We start from the raw sequence: 27333 nt of genomic DNA, 5'->3' as shown, positions 1-27333 counted from the left end.
TGTCCATAGTAAACAGATGCCCCACTCCAACTATCATTTTCAATTTTCACTGGACATTGAAAGTGGGATCAAAACTTTAATTTGGAATAAAAATTAGAAAGATCATATCATAGGGACCATGTGTACTAAGTTTCAAGTTGATGTGACTTCAACTTCATCTTAAACTACCTTGAACAAAAACTTTATCCAAAACTTTACCCTGAACTTTGCACTATCATTTTCTATGTTCAGTGGACCGTGAAATTGGGGTCAAAACTTTAATTTGGCATTAAAATTAGAAAGATCATATCATGGGCAACATGTGAACTGAGTTTCAAGTTGATTTGACTTCAACTTCATCAAAAACTATCTTGACCAAAAACTTTAACCTGAAGCAGGACAAACAGACTGACGAACAGACGAACAAACGAATCCACAGACCAGAAAACATAATGCCCCTTTACTATCGTAGGTGGGGCATAATAAAAACAATATTTAAATTGTAAAATTTTATTATTCGTAATAAATGCAATATGTATTGCTTAAAAAATGTCAACAAAAATAAATTTATGGAATGTCATTTTACAAAACTAGTGCAAACAAAAACAAAAACATAAAAATCCAACATCCAATGTCAATAGAATATTAACATGGCTTTCACCAATGAAATAAAATAATATAAAAAAATATGGTGATGATACTTCTCATAAATCATCTGCTATGTTAAGGCCTAAAAAAATGTTATATTAAAGAGATCAATCAAAAATAAGTTAATTATTGTTGTATGGGTACTGTCATAAAAAATTCATAAGGGTTCCACGGAACCCAGTGTCTCGCCTACTTTTGCTGTTAATCGCAGACTCAACAAAAATGAGGAAAAACATCAATAAAAATTTCCCTCTCTATACTGTCTTTTGATTGAAAGAAGCTTCCAAGTTTGGTAAAAAAATCCAGGATAGTTTATGAATCTAATAAATGTTTTATAAACTTTAACTGCAGACTGTATGTAATGTTAACTGGAAGAAAAACTAAGTCCATTTATAAGTAAAATACGGAGAAAGTGAATTTTTTTTTTACAAAATTTACTTCTGAATAATATCTTATGATCAGAAACAAGCTTTTGTCTAAGTTTGGTAGAAATCCAGGATAGTTTAAGAACATTATAAAAATTTTAAAAACTTTAACCACAGAGTGAATGTTCTGTTTCTGGCAAAAAAACTAAGTCCATTTATAAGTAAAATACGGAAAAGTGGAAATTTATTTTTACAAAATTTTCTTCTTGATACTATCTTATGATCATAAACAAGCTTCTGTCCAAGTTTGGTACAAATCAAGGATAGTTTATGAAAGTTATTAAAATTTTAAAAACTTTAACCACAGGATGAATGTAATGTTTCCTCGCAGAAAAACTAAGTCCATTTATAAGTAAAATACAGAAAAGTGGAAATTTATTTTTACAAAATTTTCTTCTTGATACTATCTTATGATCATAAACAAGCTTCTGTCTTAAGTTTGGTACAAATCAAGGATAGTTTATGAAAGTTATTAAAATTTTAAAAACTTTAACCACAGAGTGAATGTAATGTTTCCTCGCAGAAAAACTAAGTCCATTTATAAGTAAAATACGGAAAAGTGGAAATTTATTTTTACAAAATTTTCTTCTTGATACTATCTTATGATCATAAACAAGCTTCTGTCCAAGTTTGGTACAAATCAAGGATAGTTTATGAAAGTAATTAAAAAATTAAAAACTTTAACCACAGAGTGAATGTAATGTTTCCTCGCAGAAAAACTAAGTCCATTTATAAGTAAAATACGGAATAAATGGAATTTTATTTTTACAAAATTTACTTCTGGATACTTTCTTATGATCATAAACAAGCTTCTGTCCCAGTTTGGTAGAAATTCAGTATAGTTTAAGAAAGTTATTAAAATTTCAAAAACTTTAACCACAGAGTGAATATTTGTGGACGCTGCCGCCGCCGCCAACGACGACGACGCCGACGCCGACGGAATGTAGGATCGCTTAGTCTCGCTTTTTCGACTAAAGTCGAAGGCTCGACAAAAATATGTTCTACTTAGATAACAATAATTATTTGCCCCAGTCATAAATGAAAACAAACAAGCCTATTTTCACAAAGAAACCTACCCTCTCAAATATCAACTATTAAATTAACGAAGACAGGACTGTTAGTGAACATCAGTACTTACATTTGACTGTTTGCATATTATGTATTATTATAGTATGTAAAGAAATTGAGATCATATAAAAATCTGACTATACTTTGTGTTGGATAATAAGACAGGAAAATAATAATTGTAAGAAATAGAGTGAATAGTTCTGCTTACATCAAACTAGAATCTGACAATTTCAGGAATTGTGATTTAGTGAGACAAAAATAATATGTTGTATAATATTAGTAATATCAATCTGCCTGAAATAAAGCAGAAATTTACTTGATTGCTTGTTATGATTGTGTCACAAAGTATTGAAGTTTATAGATTTCTATTTTTAGATATATAAAAATATAAATCTCTTTTCTATCAGTTGTTTTCAGTGTACTTTGAAAAATACAGTATAACATCTTGTAGTAAACAAATTAAAGTAAAATAAGATATTAATTTCATATAAATAAATCGTATTTGGTAAGACCAAATTTTGATAGTAAGGATTTATTTAGCAAGTCACAGTAAAGGGAGATAACTGCAATCTTAATTTGGTATCAAATAAAAATTACTGTATTTCTTATATTTCAACATTTAAAATTATTATAATGATAGCCCAATACAAATAAAAAATACAAAGCAAGACTGTACCATTATCAATTGGTAAATAATAGCTCTAATTACAACTATCCACAGTTACAGAATTGTAACTGTTACAAAAATATATAATATGTGGTGATCTAAAATATCTTTAAAAATATATTATAATGAAACAACCATTTATACTTTTTTGCCTTAAAAAACTGAATATATGAACGCTGTATTTAGTTATGTTTTATTGATATCAGTTCTCTTAAGCAGAGATGACCAGTCATATAATCAGTTCTGTTAAGCAGAGATGACCAGTCATATAATCAGTTCTGTTAAGCAGAGATGACCAGTCATATAATCAGTTCTGTTAAGCAGAGATGACCAGTCATATAATCAGTTCTGTTAAGCAGAGATGGATGACCAGTCATATAATCAGTTCTGTTAAGCAGAGATGACCAATCATATAATCAGTTCTGTTAAGCAGAGATGACCAGTCATATAATCAGTTCTGTTAAGCAGAGATGACCAATCATATAATCAGTTCTGTTAAGCAGAGATGACCAGTCATATAATCAAATTGTATTCATCCATAATGATGGCAGTGGTCAATATACATGTGTTGCACAGAAACATTCATTAAATCAAATAATTGGTTTTAAAATTCAACTCATGAAATCATGAATCTTTAAATGAAATCAGTCATAAAAAGTAGCCTGCATGATATTTTCCCATACCCCTATGAAAAATTCTAATGTTTGTAATTTAGACCTCTGCCACCTTACTACCTTGAGATGGCTCCTATTTTCTATCTGACAAGTTCATATTTCTATATATATTGTATATTGACAGCAATATCAAAACATTCTGTGTAACATAAACAAATTCAATTCCAATCTCCTCTTTAGTTACACCAATAAATAGCACTTATAAAACATGTCCATGAAATACTGATATATATGAAGCTGAGAAAAAATGTTTTGATTCTAAATAGAAATATTTTTCAAATACTTATTTTTTAATACTCTATTAATTTCTAATACATCTTAAGTTATCACCAATGAATTCTAATACTTCTTCAATTATCACAAATAAATTCTAATACTTTTATATTTATCACAGTTTAAAAAAAAATGATAACACATAATGAATTAACGATAAACATGTGTTATGATTTCTGGCGAATCAAAAGGTTTGTCCATCTGTCGTCTTTCTTCATATCGTGGTATTTTCGACCAATCAAATGTGGTAAAAACAGTGACTGACTTCTTTAATCGTCTAGCATTTACAGCTTCTTCAGTGTTGTCATAAGGAGGACTGAAGTAAAACAAGAACATTTGGTTGTGGCAAACTCAAGTTAGCGAAGGGAAATGAAAAATTCAGCAATAACACACTTTGAAAAGGTCAAAGTGCTAGAGCAGTAACAGTGGCGCCATCAAAATTCAAACTAGATCTGTGTTTTGTGGTAATAAGCCATGTGTATAAGATTCATAACATTTAGCTGAGGCAAACTTAAGTTAGAGAACAGAAACGAAAAATGCAATAATTTTTCCCTTTGTAAATGGGCATAACTCTAGAAAGGTAAAAATATCACCACTCAAATAAAACTTGATCGGTGTGTTGTGGTACATGTATTAAGAATTGTGTATTACTTTCATAAAATTTTGTTTAGACAAACTTAAGTTAAAGAAACAAAACTATATTCAGTATGTACGGATAAGGGTAAACTTAAATGTCCCCTCCACTACAGGGGAGGGGCATAAAAACCCAAAGCATACTGTGGATTCACTATAATTCGTTGGATATCAATTTTCATGAGTTTTATGGATACAGCCTTTATAGGTTAACCATGAATTCAAATGTTCCACGAATTACAAATTTTCTATAGGCTTTGTATGCAGAGATTGGCAGTACAATGAAAATAAATATTTACGAAAAAGCAAGTCAATCTATGAAAATAAATGAATCCCCAGTAGGTTTTAAGTGAATAAACAGTATACAATTGTGAGCAATAAACAAATAAAGTCAAATAATGTACATGAATATAAGAATAAGAAAATGGAGTATGATTGTCATTATAAATGACTTTTCACCTGAGACTAAAATTTCACTAAATGACACGGACATTAGCAACTATAGGTACATGTAACTGTACAGATATCAACAATGAGCAAAACCATTACCATATAGTAAGGGAACAAAAGGTTTTAGACATGACACAATGTGAAACAATTCAACCTGTTCAGTGGATTATAATCTATATAATTGTCTGATGTACTTTACTTACTTATCTCTCAGGTAACTGTTTCCTATATGTTTGGATTCTGAAATCAAAATCAATAAAATGTATTAAACAACCATGTGTATTTATATTTTTTTTTCAATATTTTCTGCTTTGGTAAATAAATATAAATAATATCACTAAATCAATGCTTTTTTTTCATGTCATGTCATACCCGACATAGACATTTTTTCTGAAGTACTTTGTTTTTATTAAGTAAGTGTTTTTTTTTTCATTTAACCTTTTCAAACTTAAAGGTTGCATTTAATTGATAAATTAATGCAGATTGACTTGAGCATGTGACATTGCTACATGACGTCATTGCTTAATATTAAAGAGTATTAAGTCCTGTCCATGATCTTAAAATGTCAGTAAGTAACATTAAAGGGAACATGTAAAAATTAATATAATATAAAAAATAATAATATAACGAATATACAGAATCCAACTTTTACTAACCTATATCTGTGGTCCGTGATCTTTCTAGCCCTGGAGGGTAATATAACTCTGGTGGGCCTTCTGATCGTCTACCAAATGCTATTGTCTCCCTTATCTTTTCTTGTTCCTGGTCGTAAACTCTCCTGGCTTGATCTGTTTCTGTTTTCCCTACCTCTAAAGTAATCAAATCAATAATTATGGGTCTTTAGAAACAAATCAATAAATATGCATCATTGCTTTTGACATCAAGTTTTATATTTTAAAGTTCAGAAACATATAAAAAAAGAAAAACTTGCAAATATGTGCACAAAAGTATTTTCTATGTGACATTCTTAGTTTTCCTTTATTCAATTATTAATTCAAAGTTATAGGGTAAACTCAGTCTTTTCTATAACTTAACTAATCTCGATTAACTACTTGCATAGCATTGTTTTAATTCCAGTTCAGGTCTAATGAAATACCATATAGAAATCTACAAAGGAATTTGGAACAACAATAAATCAAACTGAAAAAACGTTATATGTAGTAAATGTCAATGAGACAGTAATCCAACAAGTAAACTAACAGTGTACAATAATAGACAATGAGTTTACATGATGAGGATGAAAGAAATTATAGGTTACAGTACCGCTTTCAACAAGGTAAAAAAACAACAAATTCCCTCAGGTCAGCTATAAAATTGTCTAACCTTGTCTATCCAGGAGTTTTAAGGAGGGAACTGTATGAATTAATAACAGTCGGTAACCTGGTTCCTGAGAAACTGGATTGTCAAACAGGTCTGAAATGATAAAAACGAATAAAAAAATATAATGTAATCCTTTTTGTTCTTAGCTATAATTCTTTGTTATTCTGAATGGTGCATAGGACAACGAATATCTACTATTATCACATATCTGTTACGAATACGTCTGGTTTTGCATATGCAATAACCTCAAAATTGCCCGGGGCAAAAAAAAGCATATTGATATTGTGCCCTGATTCTAAATGACGTGACGTCACTGCGTCCTTAACGACATGTTTGTGATAAAATGTTTAAGATTTTACCTTTTATCTTTCATTAAATTGTTATAATTGACCTTTTTTTCTCTTTTCTGCAGAAATTAAATATGTGATAAAAAGATTATAACATGTCTTTTCCATATTGGCCCTGGTATCATCCCTTGACCCATATCGGCCCTCGGCTAAAGCCTCGAGGCCGATATGGGAGTCTCGGGATGATACCAGGGCCAATATGGAAAAGACATGTTATAATCTTTTTATCACATATTTAATTTCTGCAGAAAAGAGAAAAAAAGGTCAATTATAACAATAAGGGCATGTTATAATCTATACTTATTCTCAAATGATGCAGGAAGTGTACCTATTATATACTACCTGTACTACCAATGACAACAAAGCTTTACAAAGGAGTAGGTCCGGTTAGGGCCGATTTTGGCCTCAAATTTCAGGTTCATCTGACGAAAAGATTTTGGACACTTTTTAAACACTTCAGTGTCTATTTCAGTTGATTCAATTAGTTTATGTGAAATATTTTAACTGATTTAGTCATTGAAAAATGCTCCGATTCAAGCTTAAATAGGAAAAATCTATCAAATATGCAAAAAATTGTCACTTTTCAGATGGTTTTTGTCAAAAATTAAAGTGGCTGCATCTGTGTTCATCCTCAATCATTATATATGTTATGTATTACCATCAAATACAACTTACATTTCAATATTAAGAATGAAAACAAATGAGGCCAATTTCATTTAGGACAGAAACCATCTAAAATTTAACTAAAATGCTAAAATTGTGAAGATTTTAGTAATCAGCATGACTTAATGATGCTAGTACCCAAAATATGTGCACTGCATTGTCAAAAACAGCCCATATTTATGAAGCAGAAGCATTTTACTATCCAATAAATAGCTAAAAGTTTACATTTTAAACTAGAGGCTCTAAAGAGCCTGTGTCGCTCACCTTGGTCTATGTGCATATTAAACAAAGGACACAAATGGATTCATGACAAAATTGTATTTTGGTGATGGTGATGTGTTTGAAGTTCTTACTTTACTGAACATTCTTGCTTCTTACAATTATATCTATAATGAACTTTGCCCATTAGTAACAGAGAAAAATATTTGGTAAAAATTTACATAAATTTACCAAATTAATGAAAATTGTTAAAAATTGACTATAAAGGGCAATAACTCCTTAAGGGGTCAATTGACCATTTAGGTCATGTGGACTTATTTGTAGATCTTACTTTGATGAACATTATTGCTGTTTACAGTTTATCGCTATCTATAATAGTATTCAAGATAATAACCAAAAACAGCAAAATTTCTTTAAAAATTACCAATTGGAGGGCAGCAACCCAACAACCGGTTGTCCAATTCATTTGAATATTTCAGGGCAGATATATATTGACTTGATTAACAATTTAACTCCTTGTCAGATTTCCTCTAAATGATTTGGGTTTCAGAGTTGTAAGCAAAAAACTACATTTTACCCCTGTTCTATTTTTAGCCGTGGTGGCCATCTTGGTTGGATGGCCAGGTCATCGGACACATTTTTCAAACAAGGTACCTCAAAGATGATTGTGGCCAAGTTTGAATTAATTTGGCCCAGTAGTTTCAGAGGAGAAGATTTTTGTAAAAGATAACTAAGATTTACGAAAAATGGTTAAAAATTGACTATAAAGGGCAATTACTCCTAAAGGGGTCAACTGACCATTTCGGTCATCAGTGATATTGTTGTCTTTTTTCAAAACTACCTCTACCGTTTTTTATTGGGAAAAATGCATATTTTTTATTGAAATTGGGAAATTTGTATATTTTATTCTAAACACATCTCCAATTTTTTGCTGACCTTTGCTGTCTTTTTTGCACTGTTTTTTCTTGTATATTTTGGTTGTCAGACATTTTCAACCTGAAAAGTACTTTTCGGAGAGGGAAAAGAAACAGAAGCAATGATGGTACTTTATGCATTGAAAACTACATGTGTTACAAACACCACGATGATTCTGAACAGAAAACCGGATCTCAAAAGTGCTTTCTAATATCAAAATAATAACATTAATACGATATTTACAAACATTACTACCAATGCCATCACTGTTTGGGGAAAATGTAAAACTTTATGGGAGGAATTTTAAGCCATTTTTTTTAGTAATTGGGGAATTTTCTCTAGGGGAAAAGGCCGAATTTCGGCTGTAATTTGAGGCAAACAATATCACTGGTCATGTTGACTTATTTGTAAATCTTATTTTGATGAACATTATTGCTGTTTACAGTTTATCTCTATCTATAATAATATTCAAGATAATAACCAAAAACGGCAAAAATTTCCTCAAAATTACCAATTCAGGGGCAGCAACCCAACAACAGGTTGACCGATTCATCTGAAAATTTCAGGGCAGATAGATCTTGACCTGATAAACATTTTTACTCCATGTCAGATTTCCTCTAAATGTTTTGGTTTTTGAGTTATAAGCCAAAAACTGCATTTTACCCCTATGTTCTATTTTTAGCCGTGGCGGCCATCTTGGTTGGTTGACCGGGTCACGCCACACATTTTTTAAACTAGATACCCCAAAGATGATTGTGGCCAACTTTGGATTAATTTGACCCATTAGTTTCAGAGGAGAAGATTTTTGTAAAAGATTACTTAGATTTATGAAAAATGGTTAAAAATTGACTATAAAGGGCAATAACTCCTTAAGGGGTCAACTGACCATTTCGGTCAGGTTGACTTATTTGTAAATCTAACTTTGCTGAACATTATTGCTTTTACAGTTTATCTCTATCTATAATAATATTCAAGATAATAACCAAAAACGGCAAAAATTTCCTCAAAATTACCAATTCAGGGGCAGCAACCCAACAACAGATTGACCGATTCATCTGAAAATTTCAGGGCAGATAGATCTTGACCTGATAAACATTTTCACCCCATCAGATTTCCTCTAAATGCTTTGGTTTTTGAGTTATAAGCTAAAAACTGCATTTTACCCCTATGTTCTATTTTTAGCCGTGGCGGCCATCTTGGTTGGTTGACCGGGTCACGCCACACATTTTTTAAACTAGATAGCCCAAAGATGATTGTGGCCAAGTTTGGAATAATTTGGCCCAGTAGTTTCAGAGGAGAAGATTTTTGTAAAAGATTACTTATATTTATGAAAAATGGTTAAAAATTGACTATAAAGGGCAATAACTCCTAAAGGGGTCAACTGACCATTTCGGTCATGTTGACTTATTTGTATATCTAACTTTGCCGAACATTATTGCTGTTTACAGTTTATCTCTATCTATAATAATATTCAAGATAATAACCCAAAACAGCAATATTTCCTCAAAATGACCAATTCAGGGGCAGCAACCCAACAACGGGTTGACCGATTCATCTGAAAATTTCAGGGCAGATAGATCTTGACCTGATAAACATATTTACCCCATGTCAGATTTCCTCTAAATGCTTTGGTTTTTGAGTTATAAGCCAAAAACTGCATTTTACCCCTATGTTCTATTTTTAGCCGTGGCGGCCATCTTGGTTGGTTGACCGGGTCACGCCACACATTTTTTAAACTAGATACCCCAATGATGATTGTGGCCAAGTTTGGTTCAATTTGGCCCAGCAGTTTCAGAGGAGAAGATTTTTGTAAAAGTTAACGACGACGGACGACGACGGACGCCGGACGCAAAGTGATGGGAAAAGCTCACTTGGCCCTTCGGGCCAGGTGAGCTAAAAATTTGTAAACTACTATATTTTGGGGCCAAAAAGGGGTCTTACTGGACCTATTCTTTTTCAACATAATATTTAAGAATATATGATCTTTTCAGCTCTCAGATACCTTCAAATGGTCCTTAACCATGACAACTTGTGCATAAATAGTAAATCTACACATAGTTTTTTAAAATTATTTTCACACCAATGTTCAGTTGTCTCCTTTTAATGTAATTATAAGAATAAGAAAATTAGTCCAGTCAAACTAAGGCTTAACCTCAAACTAATTGCAACAGAAAATGTTTTAGTTCTAATCCATAGCATTAAGCCCTGAATATACACAGAAAAAAATCCCATAAAATCTAACTTGAGGAAAACTCAACATCACTATTTTTAATTTTCCTATGGAAATTAACATTTGAAAGGGAAGATACTAAACTCTGCAAAAATGAGTCTCTTCTCAGTTTTTGGTTGATATTCTTAAAATTCATGTAAAGCATGATACTTAGATGGGGTTATAAGTTTGTATTTGTCTATATTATATCCTCTTCTGCTCATGATATGTACAAAACCGACGTCTTATGGGTATTTGAAAAAAATAATAGTGCATTTTTCATTAAAGAAAGTGCAAATTTTGGCTTTGTGACCATTTAAAAAACAAATGTGCTGAAATTTGGAATTGTTTATATCTTTAACTTATATATCGTCAACATCCACATTGTTTAAAGAAACTTCAAAACACAAAAAGAAGAATATTTATATACTTAATTATTTTCATTAAATTTGTTGGATAATTTAATATATGGTAAACTAATAAATTATGAAATCTAGGTTGCAGCTTGATAAAAGATATGAAAACACCTTGAGAGTTGTTTATTATACTCTAAAGACAGCTAAAATATCTTGCTGAATAAAAGCAGTAAAAGGGGTAATTTTGTATCAATTATTATTGATGTTTTTACCTTTTTGCAGAGTTATCTCCAATTTCAATGCAAATCTCCATAGGAATTTTAAAATCATGATTTTTCAGTCTTTCTCAAGTTATGTTTTGTTTGACTTTTGTCTGTGTATATTTTGGGTGTAATGCTAAAGATTTAAACTTCAAAATCTACTGTTGCAATTACGTTTAAGGTTAGGGTCAAATTTATGCTACATTGCCTGCACTAAATGTGGTATAATTGACAATGAGACAACTCTCCATCAATATAACAGCTATAGTTCACCATTCACCTTCAGCAATGAGCAAAACCCTAACCACATGTAAGCTATAAAAAACTCTGAAAAAAATAAACAGTTCAAACAAGAAAATTAGCAGCCTGATTTACATACAAAATTAAACAATAAACAAAATATATTTATGAAATACAGCAATAACTGATAACCACTAAATTACAAGCTCTTGACTTGGGACAGACAAATTTCAGAATGTTGTGTGGTTATCTTAGAATAGTTAGTTCTCATACTCATTTTATGACTGAGAGTTCCAATGTGACAAAGGGATGTAATTCATGTGTATTGATACTGAAATGCAGAGATGTTTGCGATAAAAGACAAAATATTGATGTTTAATCACCAACTAACATTTAAAAGAATTATTTATAATATATGACACATGTTTCTTATATCATCCTCATTGGATATGGTAAAAAAGTTTGGGAAAAAAAAAATTGTGGGCTTAAACAGAACATCCAATATCTTATTTGTCTATATCATTATTGTGGTACTATGAAAAATTTTATAAATGAAAACTATGTCATAATGTTTTATAAATGAAAACTATGTCATAATGTTTTATAAATGAAAACTATGTCATAATGTTTTATAAATGAAAACTATGTCATAATGTTTTATAAATGAAAACTATGTCATAATGTATTTATCTAAATTATGTCCATACCAAAGCACTATGATTGTTGAAATTGCAGTTTCCATATATGTAATTCTACATAGATTTCATAAAATTTCATCTGACTATTTTGATTGTTACATCTAACTTTTCATGTATTTAAAAGTGTGAAATCCTACACATTTTGTTCAGTTAGACTAACATTAATAAATAATAACAGGGCACTTACTAAGCGTGTGTAAAGTTTGCATTTTGTTGAATTCTTTAGCGACCCTCTCTAGTTTAGTGAGCTGATTGTTATGTAACATTAGAACCTCAAGACAAGTCAGATGTCGTAACTTTCCACAGATTGTTGTCAGCTGATTGTTCTCAAGATGGAGTTCTTTCAATAGGAAGTTGTTTGTCAAACAATTAATACTTCTTAGCTAAAAGAAAAACAACCAATATAGTAATGTAAAACAATATAAACATAAGTGAAATCTTAACACCATTATCATGCTGACATGACTTCTTATCTATTAAGACAAATAGTCTCATTTTAATACCCATTTTCCTGGTACATTTGATAACTTTTACTAGATACATATGAAGAATTGAAAATTGAAGATTTTGATCTCCATTATTATGTTATTATTAGTGAGTTGTCTCCCATTAGATATGATTTTACTTGTATAATTATTATCAGTGTCAGCAGATTCCAAAATTATGTCATAATTAGTTTTGTAAAATGAAAAAGAAAAAACAATTCAGATTCATTAATCATGTTTATTCCCCATTATCAATGTTTTGTGTAAACTTAAACCATGATTTACATTTATTCAGAAAAAACCTTTTTGTCTCTATACAAGTATCTATACATACCTTATTTGCATTCAACCATAATATCTTCAAGAATTTAAATCTGGTTAAATCAACAACTTCTGAAAGATCTCTGAAATGCAGAATATAATCATACAGTCTTCAACATTTCATATCTTTAGTTATCTATCAAATGCTAATGTCAAATCTCAGAAATATAAATTACACTTTAAATCAGGATTTCCAGAATGAAGTATTAGATCATGTAGATATATATTGGTTAGTTTTGAAAGTTTAGAAATCAATTTTTAAATGTTTTAATGATCTGATAAACACAGTCTTGATGTTTATATATACATGTACATGTCTTACTAATTTGTAATTAAGTATTGATACATGTACCTTATTAATCTTATAAATACGGAAATTGGTTCAGATACAAGTCTTACAGACTTATTTACTGATGTAATACGTTTCGACACTTTAATAAATCTGATAAATACAGAAATTGCCACTGAAATCTTACTGATCCAATAAATACAGAAATTGCCACTGAAATCTTACTGATCCAATAAATACAGAAATTGCCACTGAAATCTTACTGATCCAATAAATACAGAAATTACCACTGAAATCTTACTGATCCAATAAATACAGAAATTGCCACTGAAATCTTACTGATCCAATAAATACAGAAATTGCCACTGAAATCTTACTGATCCAATAAATACAGAAATTGCAACTGAAATCTTACTGATCCAATAAATACAGAAATTGCCACTGAAATCTTACTGATCCGATAAATACAGAAAATGCCACTGAAATCTTACTGATTCGATAAATACAGAAATTGCCACTGAAATCTTACTGATTCGATAAATACAGAAATTGCCACTAAAATCTTACTGATTCGATAAATACAGAAATTGCCACTGAAATCTTACTGATTCGATAAATACAGAAATTGCCACTGAAATCTTACTGGTTCGATATATACAGAAATTGCCACTAAAATCTTACTGATTTGATAAATACAGCTCTTCCACATCTTTATCTTTTTTGATGCCACATTTCTCCAGCAATGATTTGATGGCCTAGAAAAGTAAAAATTCAATCATCACAATCATAAATTATGCATTCAGTTTACATGAATTCGAACCTCATATAGTTTTGGTGAAGATTTTAATCATACGTGTCATATAACAAAATAATTTATATAATATAAATTGGCTAACTGTTAAATTTAGCTTTGTATAATATTCAACAGGGATTCATATTTAAAGCTATTTTAGTATAGAAAATTTACCTGACTTGACTCTTCATAGTCAGTGCTGTTAAGTTCTCATCTGTAAGCTATTGAGAGAGATGATGGGGATGATGATTTTGTAGGTAATGTCAATGCTTATTAATGTTTGCATAATACAGCTTCAAGGCTTCATTGTTTTTTTTTTTATTTAAAATTTTGAAGAAAAACATCAAACATGTTGATTATTCATTTGATAAAAATTATTCATTATTTAATTGAAAAGAGAACTTATGATGCGATAAACATCAGTCATAAAATATTGAGAAAAATTTGAACAATTAAATAATGTTTTCTAACTGCTAAATAATAACATGTGATGATTTTAAAGAAGAAACAACATCAAAAATGTGGTGCACACTGAATAACCTGTGTAGTGGGTTATTATTAAGTGCACGTGTGTACCACATTTTCTGTATTATTTTGAATAGACAGAAAAAAGTCATTTTTTAAATGTGTCTTCTGACAGACTGACATTGTTTTGATTATCACCTCATAGACATAATTTTGTCATGTACTTGTAACTGTGACGTCATCAACATTTTTTTATGATTTATGTTGATTTAAAATGGAATTTAGAATAAAATTTTAAAAAATGACTTTTTTCTGTCTATTCAAAATAATACAGAAAATGTGGTACACACGTGCACTTAATAATGTCACATTACATCCCAAATTAAATTATTAAATACAGTGTAACATAAATTGGAGAACAAAAATGAAAATTGTGCAATTTTCATGTCTATAATATAAAGGGACATAACTCAAGAATGGTAAAAGAGAAGCCAGCAAAATTCAAATTTGATCTTTTGTTTTGTAGTAATTTAGCATAGTGTATAAGGTTAGGCCAAATACAAATATATGTGTTGTTCCAGTAACCCGACCGACCCTAGTTAAAAATTCCAACCTAGAACTTTTTTTTCATTTCTGAAAAATAAATTTTCAAACGATCAAATTTTGAGGATTGCGAATTAAAATAATTAAATTCATAGATTTCTGTCATCTGAATTTCCATCACAAGTATCTGTTATGGCTAAAATGCAAGAATTCATAACAAAATGCAACAATATTTACTAAAAACGTATCATAACTGTTTATTTTACAACCAAAAATATTTGAAAATGGCAGACTTCCGGTTGGGGGTGTATAATACCTGAAACAATTTCGGTAAACACACAATTTTTTTCCAGATTTTGACATTCAAAAAAAAAATTGCTGACCTATCGACCCTATTTTTTAAAAGTATGTAACCACACATATATTTTTATTTGGATGCCGATAGAATCCTATCCCCCTAATAATTCCAAAACCGTCTGTTGGCACCAGAAGCGACAAAGCAGCGCATCTATTTTGGACGGCCAAATATCCACTTTTTGATATGGGACGAGCTCTGACGTCCAACTGCCCAGCTTGTCTGGTAAAACAGCCGTTGGATGTCAGAGTAATCTTGAACTATTTGGGGTCTTTAAAATATTATCAGAAGCCAAATTGATTTTGAATATGTGTCTATTTCACCAGGTAGGATTTGACTTTTTCCATGGGTGGCAACGTGCCGAATTGACCTTTTCTGTAGGGGCCGATTTGACTTGTACATTTAAAAATTGTAAATTAACGATGTCATAAACGAATTACACGGGCTTATAAAACGCAAGAATTTAGTAGACTGCAGATCGAAAATACATCAGGTGGTGAACTGAAATGCAAACTGAAGAAGAAGAAAACTTGACTGTATTTCGATGTTATTACTTGATTTGACTTGTAATTATTTTTCATCAGTACAGTGTCCGCCATCTTGCTGGTTGTCAAAATAATGTAAATGAAGCTGGTACTATTTTCGTAGCTAAGTTTTTGTTTAAATTTAATAATTAAAACCATTCATATATCTATATATTAACAAACAAATTTTTATTGCATTCTTATCTCTTTAACCATTCAATTGAACATATCTGCATATTGGTATACGTTTTAGCTTCGTATTTAGTAAGGGGAATTTCCAGCCTTGCCTGCATACACATCAGATGTTTGCTAACATGCATTCTAGTTGGCTCTTTAAAAATAGAAACCAAGATGGTTCTAAAAATCAGCTGAAGCGAGAATAAAATGCAAAACTACACTAATAAACACCAATTCATTTTTTTTTGTCAAGTTGGCAAAGTGAAAGTGAAAGTAGAATTTAAATGACAAAATTCAGAAGAGTAAGGACTATAAAAGATGTCACTCTCAATTAATGAGGTCCCAAAATATTGTAAGATATGTCAGAAAGGTCCCTTCTCGAGTGCTTACAGTGCTGATGCTCATTTTTCAAGTCAACAGCATAAGGAGGCTGAAGCTAAACAAGTTAGCTTACAATGTGATTCATTGAGTCATTTCTTCTGTAGAGTTTGTAGTGAACAATGTAATGGGCCAAAATCATTTATGGAACATATGGCCAGTCCAAGGCATAAGGTAAAGATGGACAAATCACATCAGTTTCAAGTATCATCAGAGCAATATGACACTGCAGGGAGACCGTATGATTTTGATGGAAAACGTGGCTACTGTCATGTCTGCAGAGTAGATTTAACTTCACCAGAGAATGCATCTCAACACCTAAATGGTGAAAAGCACAAGAAAAAGTCAAACCAAATGCAAAGCGCCCCTCAACAAACTAGAAAATGTAATGCATGTAACATAACTTTTCCAGACGATGCAAGCTCAGAGTTGCATATTAAAAATTTTCATACAACTAAAAATACTGAAGGACAATTAAGTATGAAATTGTCATTTAATGAAGCAAATGTTTACACATCTTCATCTTTACAAACTGACCAGCCAAAATCTGGAGATGATCTTGATAAGTTATTCCAGAATTTTCAACTAGATTTGCAGAATGAAACTCCCCCTCAATCAGTCTTAGAAAATTTAACAAAGAGGTCAGGATATGGAGATCCAGATGTAGAGTTCACATTTAATATAACCACTGGATTTTGTAATGTTTGTCAAGTAGAGCTTACATCCATTAAAAACAGAGATCAGCACCTTTCAGGAGCTAAACATAAAAAAGCCAAAGAATCATGGTTTCTAAGAAAACAAAATGAAACTAGAAGTATGTCAAAAGTTCAGCCTGAAAACCAGCAGAGAGCTCAATTTAACACTGTTTCGTTATCATCACCACTTCATGAAGAGGTTGAATATGAATTTGAGGGGGAGAGTGGATTTTGCAATGTATGTAAATTGATTCTTACATCTATAGAGCAAGCAAGTGCCCATCTTAATAGTGCATTACACAAACAAGCAAAGGAAGGCTGGATGCAGGCAGATTTAAGTCTTACTAAAAATAATGCCGAGCCATTATCACCACTAACAATACCACCATATTCTTTCATTCTTCAAAGTAAACCATTAAACATGCCAAAGTTAAGCCCTGCACCTCCAGTATCAAAGCCAACTTTTAAAAAATCTGAAGAGCCTGATTATACGTTTGTAGGAAGCAGAGGATATTGCAATATATGTGACCTTGAACTTACCTCCAAACAACATGCAGAACAACATTTAAAAGGTGCAAAACATCACAAGGCAAAAAATGCAATGAATATCCAAGTTCCAGTACAAGATGTAGATCCTGTTGCTCGTCAGTCTAGTTCAAGTAGCCAGGATTACACATTTAATGGAAAACAAGGTTTTTGTAATCTCTGTAATTTAGAACTGACATCAAAAGTGCATGCCGATCAGCATCTAAGTGGAGCTAAACATGCAAAAATGAAAAATGCTCAAGCAGTAAAACCATCCGTTACCAGGGGTGTTCCAGTCAGGTCAGATATAAGGGGAACTGGAGGGGAGGAATATACATTTAATGGCTCCAGAGGATACTGCAATGTGTGTAAAATAGAACTGACATCTAAACTTCATGCAGATAGTCATCTAAAAGGTAAAAATCATGCAAAAGCTAAACATCGTTGGCTACAAGGAATAACAGAAAGTGTACCAATGTTTTGTGAGATTTGTCAGATAACTTGTAGTGGTCCTGAGAGCATGCAGCAACACCTTGCAAGCAAAAAACATGTAGAGAAGGCTGGTCTGGCCACTTCAAGTCAAAATGATCCTCCTGTTAGAACAGTTGATACATCAGATAACACTAAATGGTTCACTTGTAGTTTTTGTAACTGTAAACTTAATTCACAGCAACAGCTTGAAACTCACAAAAACTCTCCAAAACATAAGGTACAGGAAGAAAAGATGATCCGACAGTGTACAGCAGGCATTGGAAATCAACAGACTGGGTTTGATACAGACAGAAGGTTTAATCCTCAACAAGGACAATTAGGTCAAAATTTAGGACAAAACTTTGGACCTTATTTAGGACGAGGCTTTCATGAAAATTTAATAGAAAATCAGAACCCCATGTCTGGAAAATATGTAGGCAATCAGTTTAGTCAGACAAATTTTCAAACAAAGTCTACCACCATTGTTACACCTAGTTGTGTCACACCTTTACCTAAAATAAATGGAATGTCATCATCAGGTGTCACATTGCCACAGGCAGAGTATTTGTCACCAACATCTGTAACTAAGGAAATATATGACATCAAAAGAAATGTAGTAACTGAAAATGGTATGGCTACTTCTGAGGTAGTAGCAGAATTGCCACAGAATCCAGTCATTAAAAATGGGGTTTTGAATTCTAATTCAAACGAAGATTTGCCTTCATTAGTGCCATTCAATACTTCGTTGGTATCACACCTTACTCTGGGATCGTTGAGAGATGATGATTCAATTCTAAAAATAGATGAAGAAAAATCAATGATCGCAATGGCACGACCAAAGGTGTTTACAACAAATTTATCTGACAAAAACATTAGAGGTCAAACTGAGGTCAATCATTATCCTCATCTTACTGATGAGCAGACAAATGTTAAAACCATTCCATCTATAGAGAAATCTCCAATCATGCAAAGAAAAGGTGATTTCAATCTTGCATCAGCATCAAATGACAAAGAAGAGATATCAAAAAGCCTTCAGTTTAAGTCATGTAAGTCTACCATTAATAAAATATCTAATGATTTACATGGCATTGACAGTGAAAACCCTGAAGAGAGTGACTCGGAGCACAGTACAACAGATTCAAGTTTCTCCGAGTCAGACGGAGAGGAATCAAGGGAAAATGAGAGAGTTACTCCTGAGAAAACTTGTAACAAACTACCAATGTTTGGAGATAAATATTTTATTGTGTCTGATTCGTCAGTTTCATCTCGAAGTAAATCATCTGGGTCACGAAAAACTTCTGGCTCTGAGGAAGCTAGAGCGATTAAAAACAGATGCAAAAGTAAGCAAAGTTCGCTTAGCGGGGCAGATACATCTCTTGATAGCCTTTCTGAACTTAGTTTGAATGCTGTGAAAGAAAATGTTTTTGAAAAAACTCCAGGTGGGAATAATATCCAAGATAACTCGGATGAGTCACTGGAAAGCATACAAAATAATTTTGCTCGAAGTACAACACCATTGTCATGTGAGGTTTCTGGTAGAAATCGAGACAAACAAAGTCCTTTTCCCTTCTATTGCTCAACATGTGAGAGACCAATGAATACAGAGAAGAGTTACAAGGAACATTTACGTGGACAGCGGCATTGTGAGAAAGCTGCTAAAGAAACTGCTCCAGAGAGGGAACACCCACAAACTGTCAAGAGCATGAATGAGTATGGTAGAATAGGATTTAAGTTAACTACAACCACACCCAGAAGTTATCAGATAGAACTATTTAACAAGGCCATGGACAGTGACAGAGTCTGCTTTTTACCAACAGGTATTGAAATAATAATCTTTTATAAATGCAATTACATAAAACTTTTATACAATTCCATAATTTTTATTGGACGATTTAAATTTAATTGTTTAAAATACAATAGCTATGACCGTATATGCTCTTTACTACAAAGATAAAACAAGAAATACATAGAAAAATAAACGAAATGCTTAATTTCACTTTTATTTCATGGTTGTCATGTTTGTAGCATAAAAATCAAACTATTAAAGAAATGAAAACTTCTTTGTTGTAATTTAAAAGGATTTTAAAAGCACTGTACATGTACCTGGTCATTTTGAAGTATGAAGCATTTCATACAATATGTGCTTCAGTCAACAATTTTACACCTTTTACAATTTACAAGAGGCAATCAGACCTTATTTCCATATATCTTTATGTACATATTTGCTACAATGGAAGATTTTCATGTTGGGCACCTAGAATTTTGCTTAAAAAAATACTTGCTTTACTATTGATGCTTAACCCACTTAATGGTAGCAAGTATACATTGCTGTATCATGCTGATAAACATTTTGCTATTTTCATGGTTTTTTTCCAACATTTTCTACCAGCAAACATCATTTGAGGTCTCATGATTGTCTTTTTCAGGGACTGGTAAAACTTTAATCAGTTGTATGACTATCAGTGCCATGTTGGAACAGAATCCTACTAGACAAGTTATGTTTCTGGTAGATAAAGTATTGTTAGTACTACAGCAGTCAGAGTATATCAAGAGAGAAATTGGAGACCGAATGTATAAAAGGTACATGTGACTATAAAAAAAAAAAATGATGAAATTTAAACTTATGAAACTTTTCTCTTTTTCATCATCTGGACACCTTCTCTAAATGGTATTTTGTTGTCTGACCATTGTACATATATTTTAAAGTATTGATTGATTGGTTGGTGTCTAATGCCACTTTTAGGGATATTGGCCTTTTCACAGAGGAAGCCTGAGTGCTTGCTGAGATCTATACCAACCTTTAGCCTTTAGCAGGAAAACTGACAATCCTAGTCAACTAAGATTGGGGCATGGCATCGAAAATAATAATTACCAACAAAAAAAATTTGAATACTGGTATATATTGTATCATTGTAGAATTTTTTTTTTTTAATTTTTGCACCTGTCCGAAGTCACAAGCCTTTGGCCTTTGTTAGTCTTGTATGATTTTTAATTTTAGTTTATTTTACATATTTCAGAGTTTATTTTAACTTCCACTATCACTCAACTAGTACACATTTTTGATTGGAGGTCAGCTGAACAGATATAGGAAGATGTGGTGTGAGTGCCAACGAGACAACTCTCGATCCAAATAACAATTTATAAAAGTAAACCATTATAGTTCAATGTACGGCCTTCAACACGGAGCCTTGGCTCACACCGAACAACAAGCTATAAAGGGCCCCAAAATTACTAGTGTAAAACCACTCAAACGGTAAAACCAACAGTCTAGTCTATATAAAAAACGAGAAACGAGAAACACATATAAATTACATAAACAAACGGCAGCTACTGTACATCAGATTCCTAACTTAGGACAGGTGCAAACATTTGCAGGGGGATTTAACGTTTTAATGGTACCAAACCTTCTCCCTTTTTCTGAAACAATAGCATAACATCACAACATAGAAAAACACACGATAAAATATAATTGGAAGGAAGCACACCTCATACTGCAGGGTTTTCTCGCTGTGTTGAAGACCCATTGGTGACCTTTGGCTGTTTTCTGCTCTTTGGTCGGGTTGTTGTCTGACACATTTCCAATTTCCATTCTCAATTTAATCTTATTCTATTTCACTATACAATATATATATTTATCACATATTTGTTATGAATACCTTAGGTTTTGCATATGCAATAACCTCAAAATTGCCCGGGGCAAAAAAGGGTATATTGATATTGTGCCCTCCAAATGACGTGATGTCATTGCGTTCTTAACGACAATGGCGAACAATGACGGTGCAACACTCTCGCGCTGTTTGTGTATTGCCATATTCCAAAATTCTCGCGTTTGTGTATTGCCATATTCTAAAATAAATGGAAATGTGACAATAAATTTCTATGGAGTAAATGATAAAAACTAAATTTTAAAATGTGATAAAACTTTTATAATTTTTTTTTAAAGATTAACTTGTTTTGTTTCATTAAATTGTTATAATTGAACTTTTTTTCCCTCTTTCCTGCAAAACTTAAATATGTGATAAATAGATTATAACATGTCTTTTCCATATTGGCCCTGGTATCATCCCTCGACCCATATCGACCCTCGGCTAAAGCCTCAAGGCCGATATGGGAGTCTTGGGATGATACCAGGGCCAATATGGAAAAGGGCATGTTATAATCTATACGAACACTATAATATTGTTATCAGACAAACTATGATACCAGACGACCATTTACTAGTCTTGATGATGGACATACTAATTGATCTTTATATGTACATAGGCGGATCCAGGGATCCTTTCGTGGGAAAAATTTGGTTGATTATATAGGGAATCATTGAAGCATGACTGGAGCGGGCCCCTCCTTAGGTCAGTCAGCGGGCCCCCCTTAGGAAAAGTTCTGGATCCGCCACTGATGTACCAATAAGAAACCCAGGACCCTATACAAACATACACATCAATAAATAAATTAGATTTATCTCAGCCAAAGTCAGGAATTAATAAAAACTGGTGTAATTTATTGTAGATTTAGTCACACAGATCTGTCCAAGTTTGAGGAGAGAAAACCTGTTATAGCTGCCTTGTGTGGGGGACTACAGAAAAGTGGAGGGGTACCTCTGTGGAAACATGATGTTATTATAGTTACTGCAGGTAGGCAACAAAAATACATTTCTTTGTGGACATGATTTTGTTAAAGTGACTGCAAGTAGGCAATGCAAATATAACTTTTATGGAAATATGATCATGATGATAATGAAATGATAAAAAATTCTTTATTTTCAGAAGGTTACACAGTTAATGGAACAGATAATCCACTCCGTGGCCTTCTAATCTACTTATAAGAAAAACACAATTTTTAAAAGATTATAATACAGAAAAATAATTGTATAAAGAAAAAAACATACTACACTGCATGTGTTTGTAGATACTGCAGGTAGGCAACAAAAACACTGTGGGAATAGTTTAACCTACCTACAATAAATGTGCCAAAGAGACAACAACCCAACCAACGAGCAAAAAAAGGACGAAGGCCACCAATGGGTCTTCAATACAGTTAGAAAATCCTGTATCTGGATTTGCACTTCAGCTGGCCCCTAAATAAAAATGTATACTAGTTCAGTAATAAAACACAAGAATGCTTTACAGTCTTACACTTGTGAAATAACCAAACTGTATAAAAAAACGTAAGATGCTAATGACAGATTGTTGAAATAGCTAATTCCAAATTTTTTATATATTTTAACCAATTCTAGTAATCTACAATTTTTTAAAAGTAATTCTTGTATTTTTAGCATTCTATGAGAACTTACTTCTAAGGAAAATACTTCGATGGAATGACACTAGTTTGGTTGTGTTTGATGAGGCTCATCACTGTATAAAAAATCATCCATTCAACAAGCTGCTCCAGGGATATCATCATAAATGTCCAAAACAAACCCGCCCCAAACTGCTTGGTCTTACAGCATCACCAGCCGGACGAGATTCTGTTGATGAAACAGTGAGGATGTTGCATCATTTGATGGACAATCTAGGTGGAGCTATGATTGCTTTAGTGGAAGAAAATACGTATGAATTAAAGAAATATCAGTCTAGTGCACAAATTGACCCTCAATACATTGCAATGTCATCAAAAGAGAGGTTGTTTAAAGAAGAACTTCAGTTATATTTACTTAAATGCTACATGCGCCTTGGTGAGGAAACTGATTTGCTGCAACATTTTGATATTGGATTAGCATCAAAAACTAAACATTTAACGGAGGAACAGTTAATAAAATATGCTAAAGAAGTCGATGGAAGTCTTCTGAATTCATTAGAGATCACTGTTAATATGGCAGGACCAAAAGAAGCCTCTAAATCTGGTGTAAGACTGTTCTCAAGGAATATAATTAAGCATACACAGAACATTTGTATTACTCTAAATGTGTTATTAGAGTCCGGAGTTAACATGGCTATCGAAGAGTTACAAGAACTAATGGCTGCTGACCCCTGTGCAAACTTTGAATTTGCCGAAGCAATCTTATTACCATGTACAAGGATAAAGGATGCTCTACAGACTTGTATGAATGTAGAGGGACCTTATCTATCACTTCAAAATCAAGATACAGATACATCTCCACAATTGTCCAAATTAGTCGAAATTGTTACGAGACCAGATTATGTAAATTGGTCCAATAAAGACGCCATGGTTCTTGTGTTAGTAAAACAAAGAGAAACAGCTTTTAAGATGAAACAATTACTGCGATCACATGATTCAATACAAAAATTACAGCTGAAGGTTGAAGCTGTAGTTGGCCATGGAACCACCAGTGGTACTGAACAAGGTATGACTGTGTCACAACAAAGACTAATATTAGATGACATGAAAAGAAAGGTCATCGACATTGTTGTGGCTACGTCAGTCGCTGAAGAAGGTGTGGACATTCCAGAGTGTGAACTAGTCATTACATTCAACCCGCCCTCTACAGTTACTGCATTGGTACAAATGAGAGGGAGAGCAAGAAAAAACAACAGTAAGTTCGTTGTGTTGTGTAATAATTCCAAAGAAAAGACTGAGTTGGAAGACTTAATGAAGAAAGAAAAAAATATGATAGAAGCTGCAGAGACTATTGTAAAGGAACAAAAAACCAGAAAATTATGATGCTGAGGTGTCGATTTTACTGTTCTCCACATTCCATTGTATAACTTGTTTAATGTAAAATATTACTGTGAATTCATTGTTAGATGTCAGATACCAATTTTTATGGATTTTGTGGATACAGAAAAAACATGAATTTGAATATTATGTGAGGTACACAATTTTTCATAGGCTTGTTTGGATACATAAAAAATTATTTGCATACAGAAAAAAACAAATACCTACCAAAAATATTTTTTTTGCCCTCACAAGCACTTTGATTAATGTTCTTCAGTTCTGTCCCTTTATAACTTTATATCTTATGCAAGCGGGGCATCATCTGTGTCAAACACATGTTCAATGGACACATTCCACATTTATTTTCTTGTTAATCCTTGAACATTTTTATCCACAAAATTAATGAATATATATGCAGTGTTCTTTGTAAGATTTTTCAAGACAGAAGTAAAGGATACTGAAAGATTCTATTTCAGAAAAAGAAATTGTTGAAGCAGAGTTTGAACTTCCAGTTTAAACATTGGATAAAATAATGGTTGTAATTAACAAATCATTTGAACATTATTAATAACTGATGCTATGGAAGAGTAATTACCTGTCTTAATTTAGCAAACTTTTACACATTGTTATGAAATCCCCTTTCCGGGAATCTTTTCTTGTCCAATCTGTCTTTATGTCTAAACCTTGTGAATGCTAAATCTTTATTATTTACACTAGAATGAAAAAAAACTTGACAATTATTTGTTCTTATTGTGGTCAAAGTTTATACTGTTAAGTTTAGTTACGCTCACCATTTTGTTTCACATTTGCAGTCTGATACAACTCACTTTGTTATTGCTTATCGTGTTTATAGAAAACTGTTTCTTTAATATATTTTTATATTGTCATTCATAGAGTTATATATAAAAGGTAATGGGCATTTTACACTTCAAATTCTATTTTCACAATGTTTAATGGTGCTGGTCAGAATTAGCTAGAAAATCAACAAAATTTATCATTTTCAAAGTCAGCTATTAAACATAAAAAAAAACACACAAAAAACTGCACTTTGTACTCTTAAAAATACTTGAAAATTTAGATGGAAGTTTGAGAAATATGCTTGAATATTTCATGATTTAAAACAAAAACTAAGACATGTTGTGAGTGCATTGTTATTGATGATAATGAAGATATATTTTATAGGTGTTTACATTTCTGCTACATCATTTGCTTTATATTTATTTATTGTATGTGCCATAGGTTGTGTAATCAGTGTGAAAGGAAGCCATATTTTTGTGTGAAAACAAACTTTATATATAGTTTACATGTAATTTTATTAGATAGATGTTTGCTGAATGCCCATCCATTTGATTTTATTGAAAAATGATTATTCGCCATAATAATGTACTATAGCATGAAAGCAGTTTAATTAACCTGAGTACATGTATTAAGGAATCCCTCAAGTACAGAAAAATAATGATTAATCTTTAAACATTTTGAGCAAATGGCTGCATTTTTTTACAACACCTGATCAAAATAGGCTCTAAAACCCCCATTTTATTGCACTTTTTACCCTATTTTAGCTAAATATATTTTTTTTAAGAAAGTTTACTGTTGAACGCAATTTTTATTTGATTTTTTCAACTGAAAAAAAGTATTTAATGTCTGAATTTCTATATTATTTTCTTTTATTAGATATAATTTGTAAACACAGCATTTCCCCCCTTTTTTCCCACTTTGAGTCCTGTTACCAAGGAAACGGTAAACATATGGGGTTAAATGTAGTAATATTTTTTGTTAAGGTCATATGGCTCTATTGAACTAACAAAGTTTAAAGCAATAATTTTTTAATGCGTGCCGAAATATTTTGGTGGTTACAGAGAATTGCTCTTAATACTTTAGATTTTTTTGTGAGTTTTAATTTTTTGTTTTGGTAATTCCAATTTTCATGCAGTGAGATTCTGCAGAAATTCAGTTCTTTCTAACATTTGATAAGCATGATAAGCCCATGGTTTCATATTATTGGTATATGGTCCTCTGCTTGGAAACAGTACAAACAGATAGCTATAATAATAGTAAATGGTGCCCACTAATTGTAAATAAAATAATTATGAGATTTAACATGACTTAATTTGAATTGTTTGATGATGTGATTATTTGATTATGTCGTGATTATGTGATCTACTGTTAGAATAACTTGAGTGTTTTAGACCTCTGCCTGCCATCATGTAGTCATTACTGTTAATTTTTTTTAACGCAATCACTTAATGTCCTATGACAGAAAACAAAAAGGAGTTGAAAAGTTAAAAGAATGCATAAATTTGTCTTCTTTAATTAATGAAAAAGTGGTTGTATGAGACTTTTCTTTAAAATATTAAAATTTTTGAAATGTTATTTTGTCTGTTAAATTCCAAAAATAACAGCATAAATACTGAAATTAAAGAGAAACAAAATAGCATAAAGACAAATCATTGATAAGGAAAGAGGAATACTAGCCTAGATTAATGTACTTTTTTCATACTTTGCCATTTTAAATTACAACAGTTAGTTGGTTTATTATGTTTAAAATGAATATTAGGAAGATATCTGTGTTTTGTTTGATAAATATAATGGGAGATATAGTCCAAGATGGCTCTCTGATGTCTGACAATCTTTGAAGGAACTGGTTGGTCCCAAA

The 27333-nt window shown here is 31.8% G+C and overlaps 2 protein-coding genes across 2 annotated transcripts; one reads left to right on the top strand and one right to left on the bottom strand.

Annotated features, from left to right (window-relative positions):
* Positions 1-3158: 3158 nt before the first annotated feature.
* LOC139529777 (leucine-rich repeat-containing protein 72-like) lies at positions 3159-15914 on the bottom strand. Its single transcript, XM_071325662.1, has 8 exons — positions 15850-15914; positions 13821-13894; positions 12864-12933; positions 12232-12427; positions 6141-6230; positions 5474-5626; positions 5021-5057; positions 3159-4050 (listed from the first exon to the last, which is right to left on the bottom strand). Exons 1-8 carry the CDS (start codon positions 15892-15894, stop codon positions 3885-3887), a joined length of 831 nt encoding a protein of 276 aa, XP_071181763.1. The 5' UTR covers positions 15895-15914; the 3' UTR covers positions 3159-3884.
* A 144-nt stretch (positions 15915-16058) lies between these two features.
* LOC139529776 (uncharacterized) lies at positions 16059-26777 on the top strand. The gene is made up of 4 exons (XM_071325661.1): positions 16059-19882; positions 20492-20645; positions 22572-22696; positions 23338-26777. The coding sequence occupies exons 1-4, from the start codon at positions 16315-16317 to the stop codon at positions 24681-24683; spliced, it is 5193 nt and encodes a 1730-aa protein (XP_071181762.1). The 5' UTR covers positions 16059-16314; the 3' UTR covers positions 24684-26777.
* The last annotated feature ends 556 nt before the right edge of the window (positions 26778-27333 follow it).

The sequence above is a fragment of the Mytilus edulis genome, chromosome 7 (genome assembly GCF_963676685.1).
Source record: "Mytilus edulis chromosome 7, xbMytEdul2.2, whole genome shotgun sequence".
Classification (NCBI taxonomy): domain Eukaryota; kingdom Metazoa; phylum Mollusca; class Bivalvia; order Mytilida; family Mytilidae; genus Mytilus; species Mytilus edulis.
This window is presented reverse-complemented; position numbering and strand designations above follow the sequence as displayed.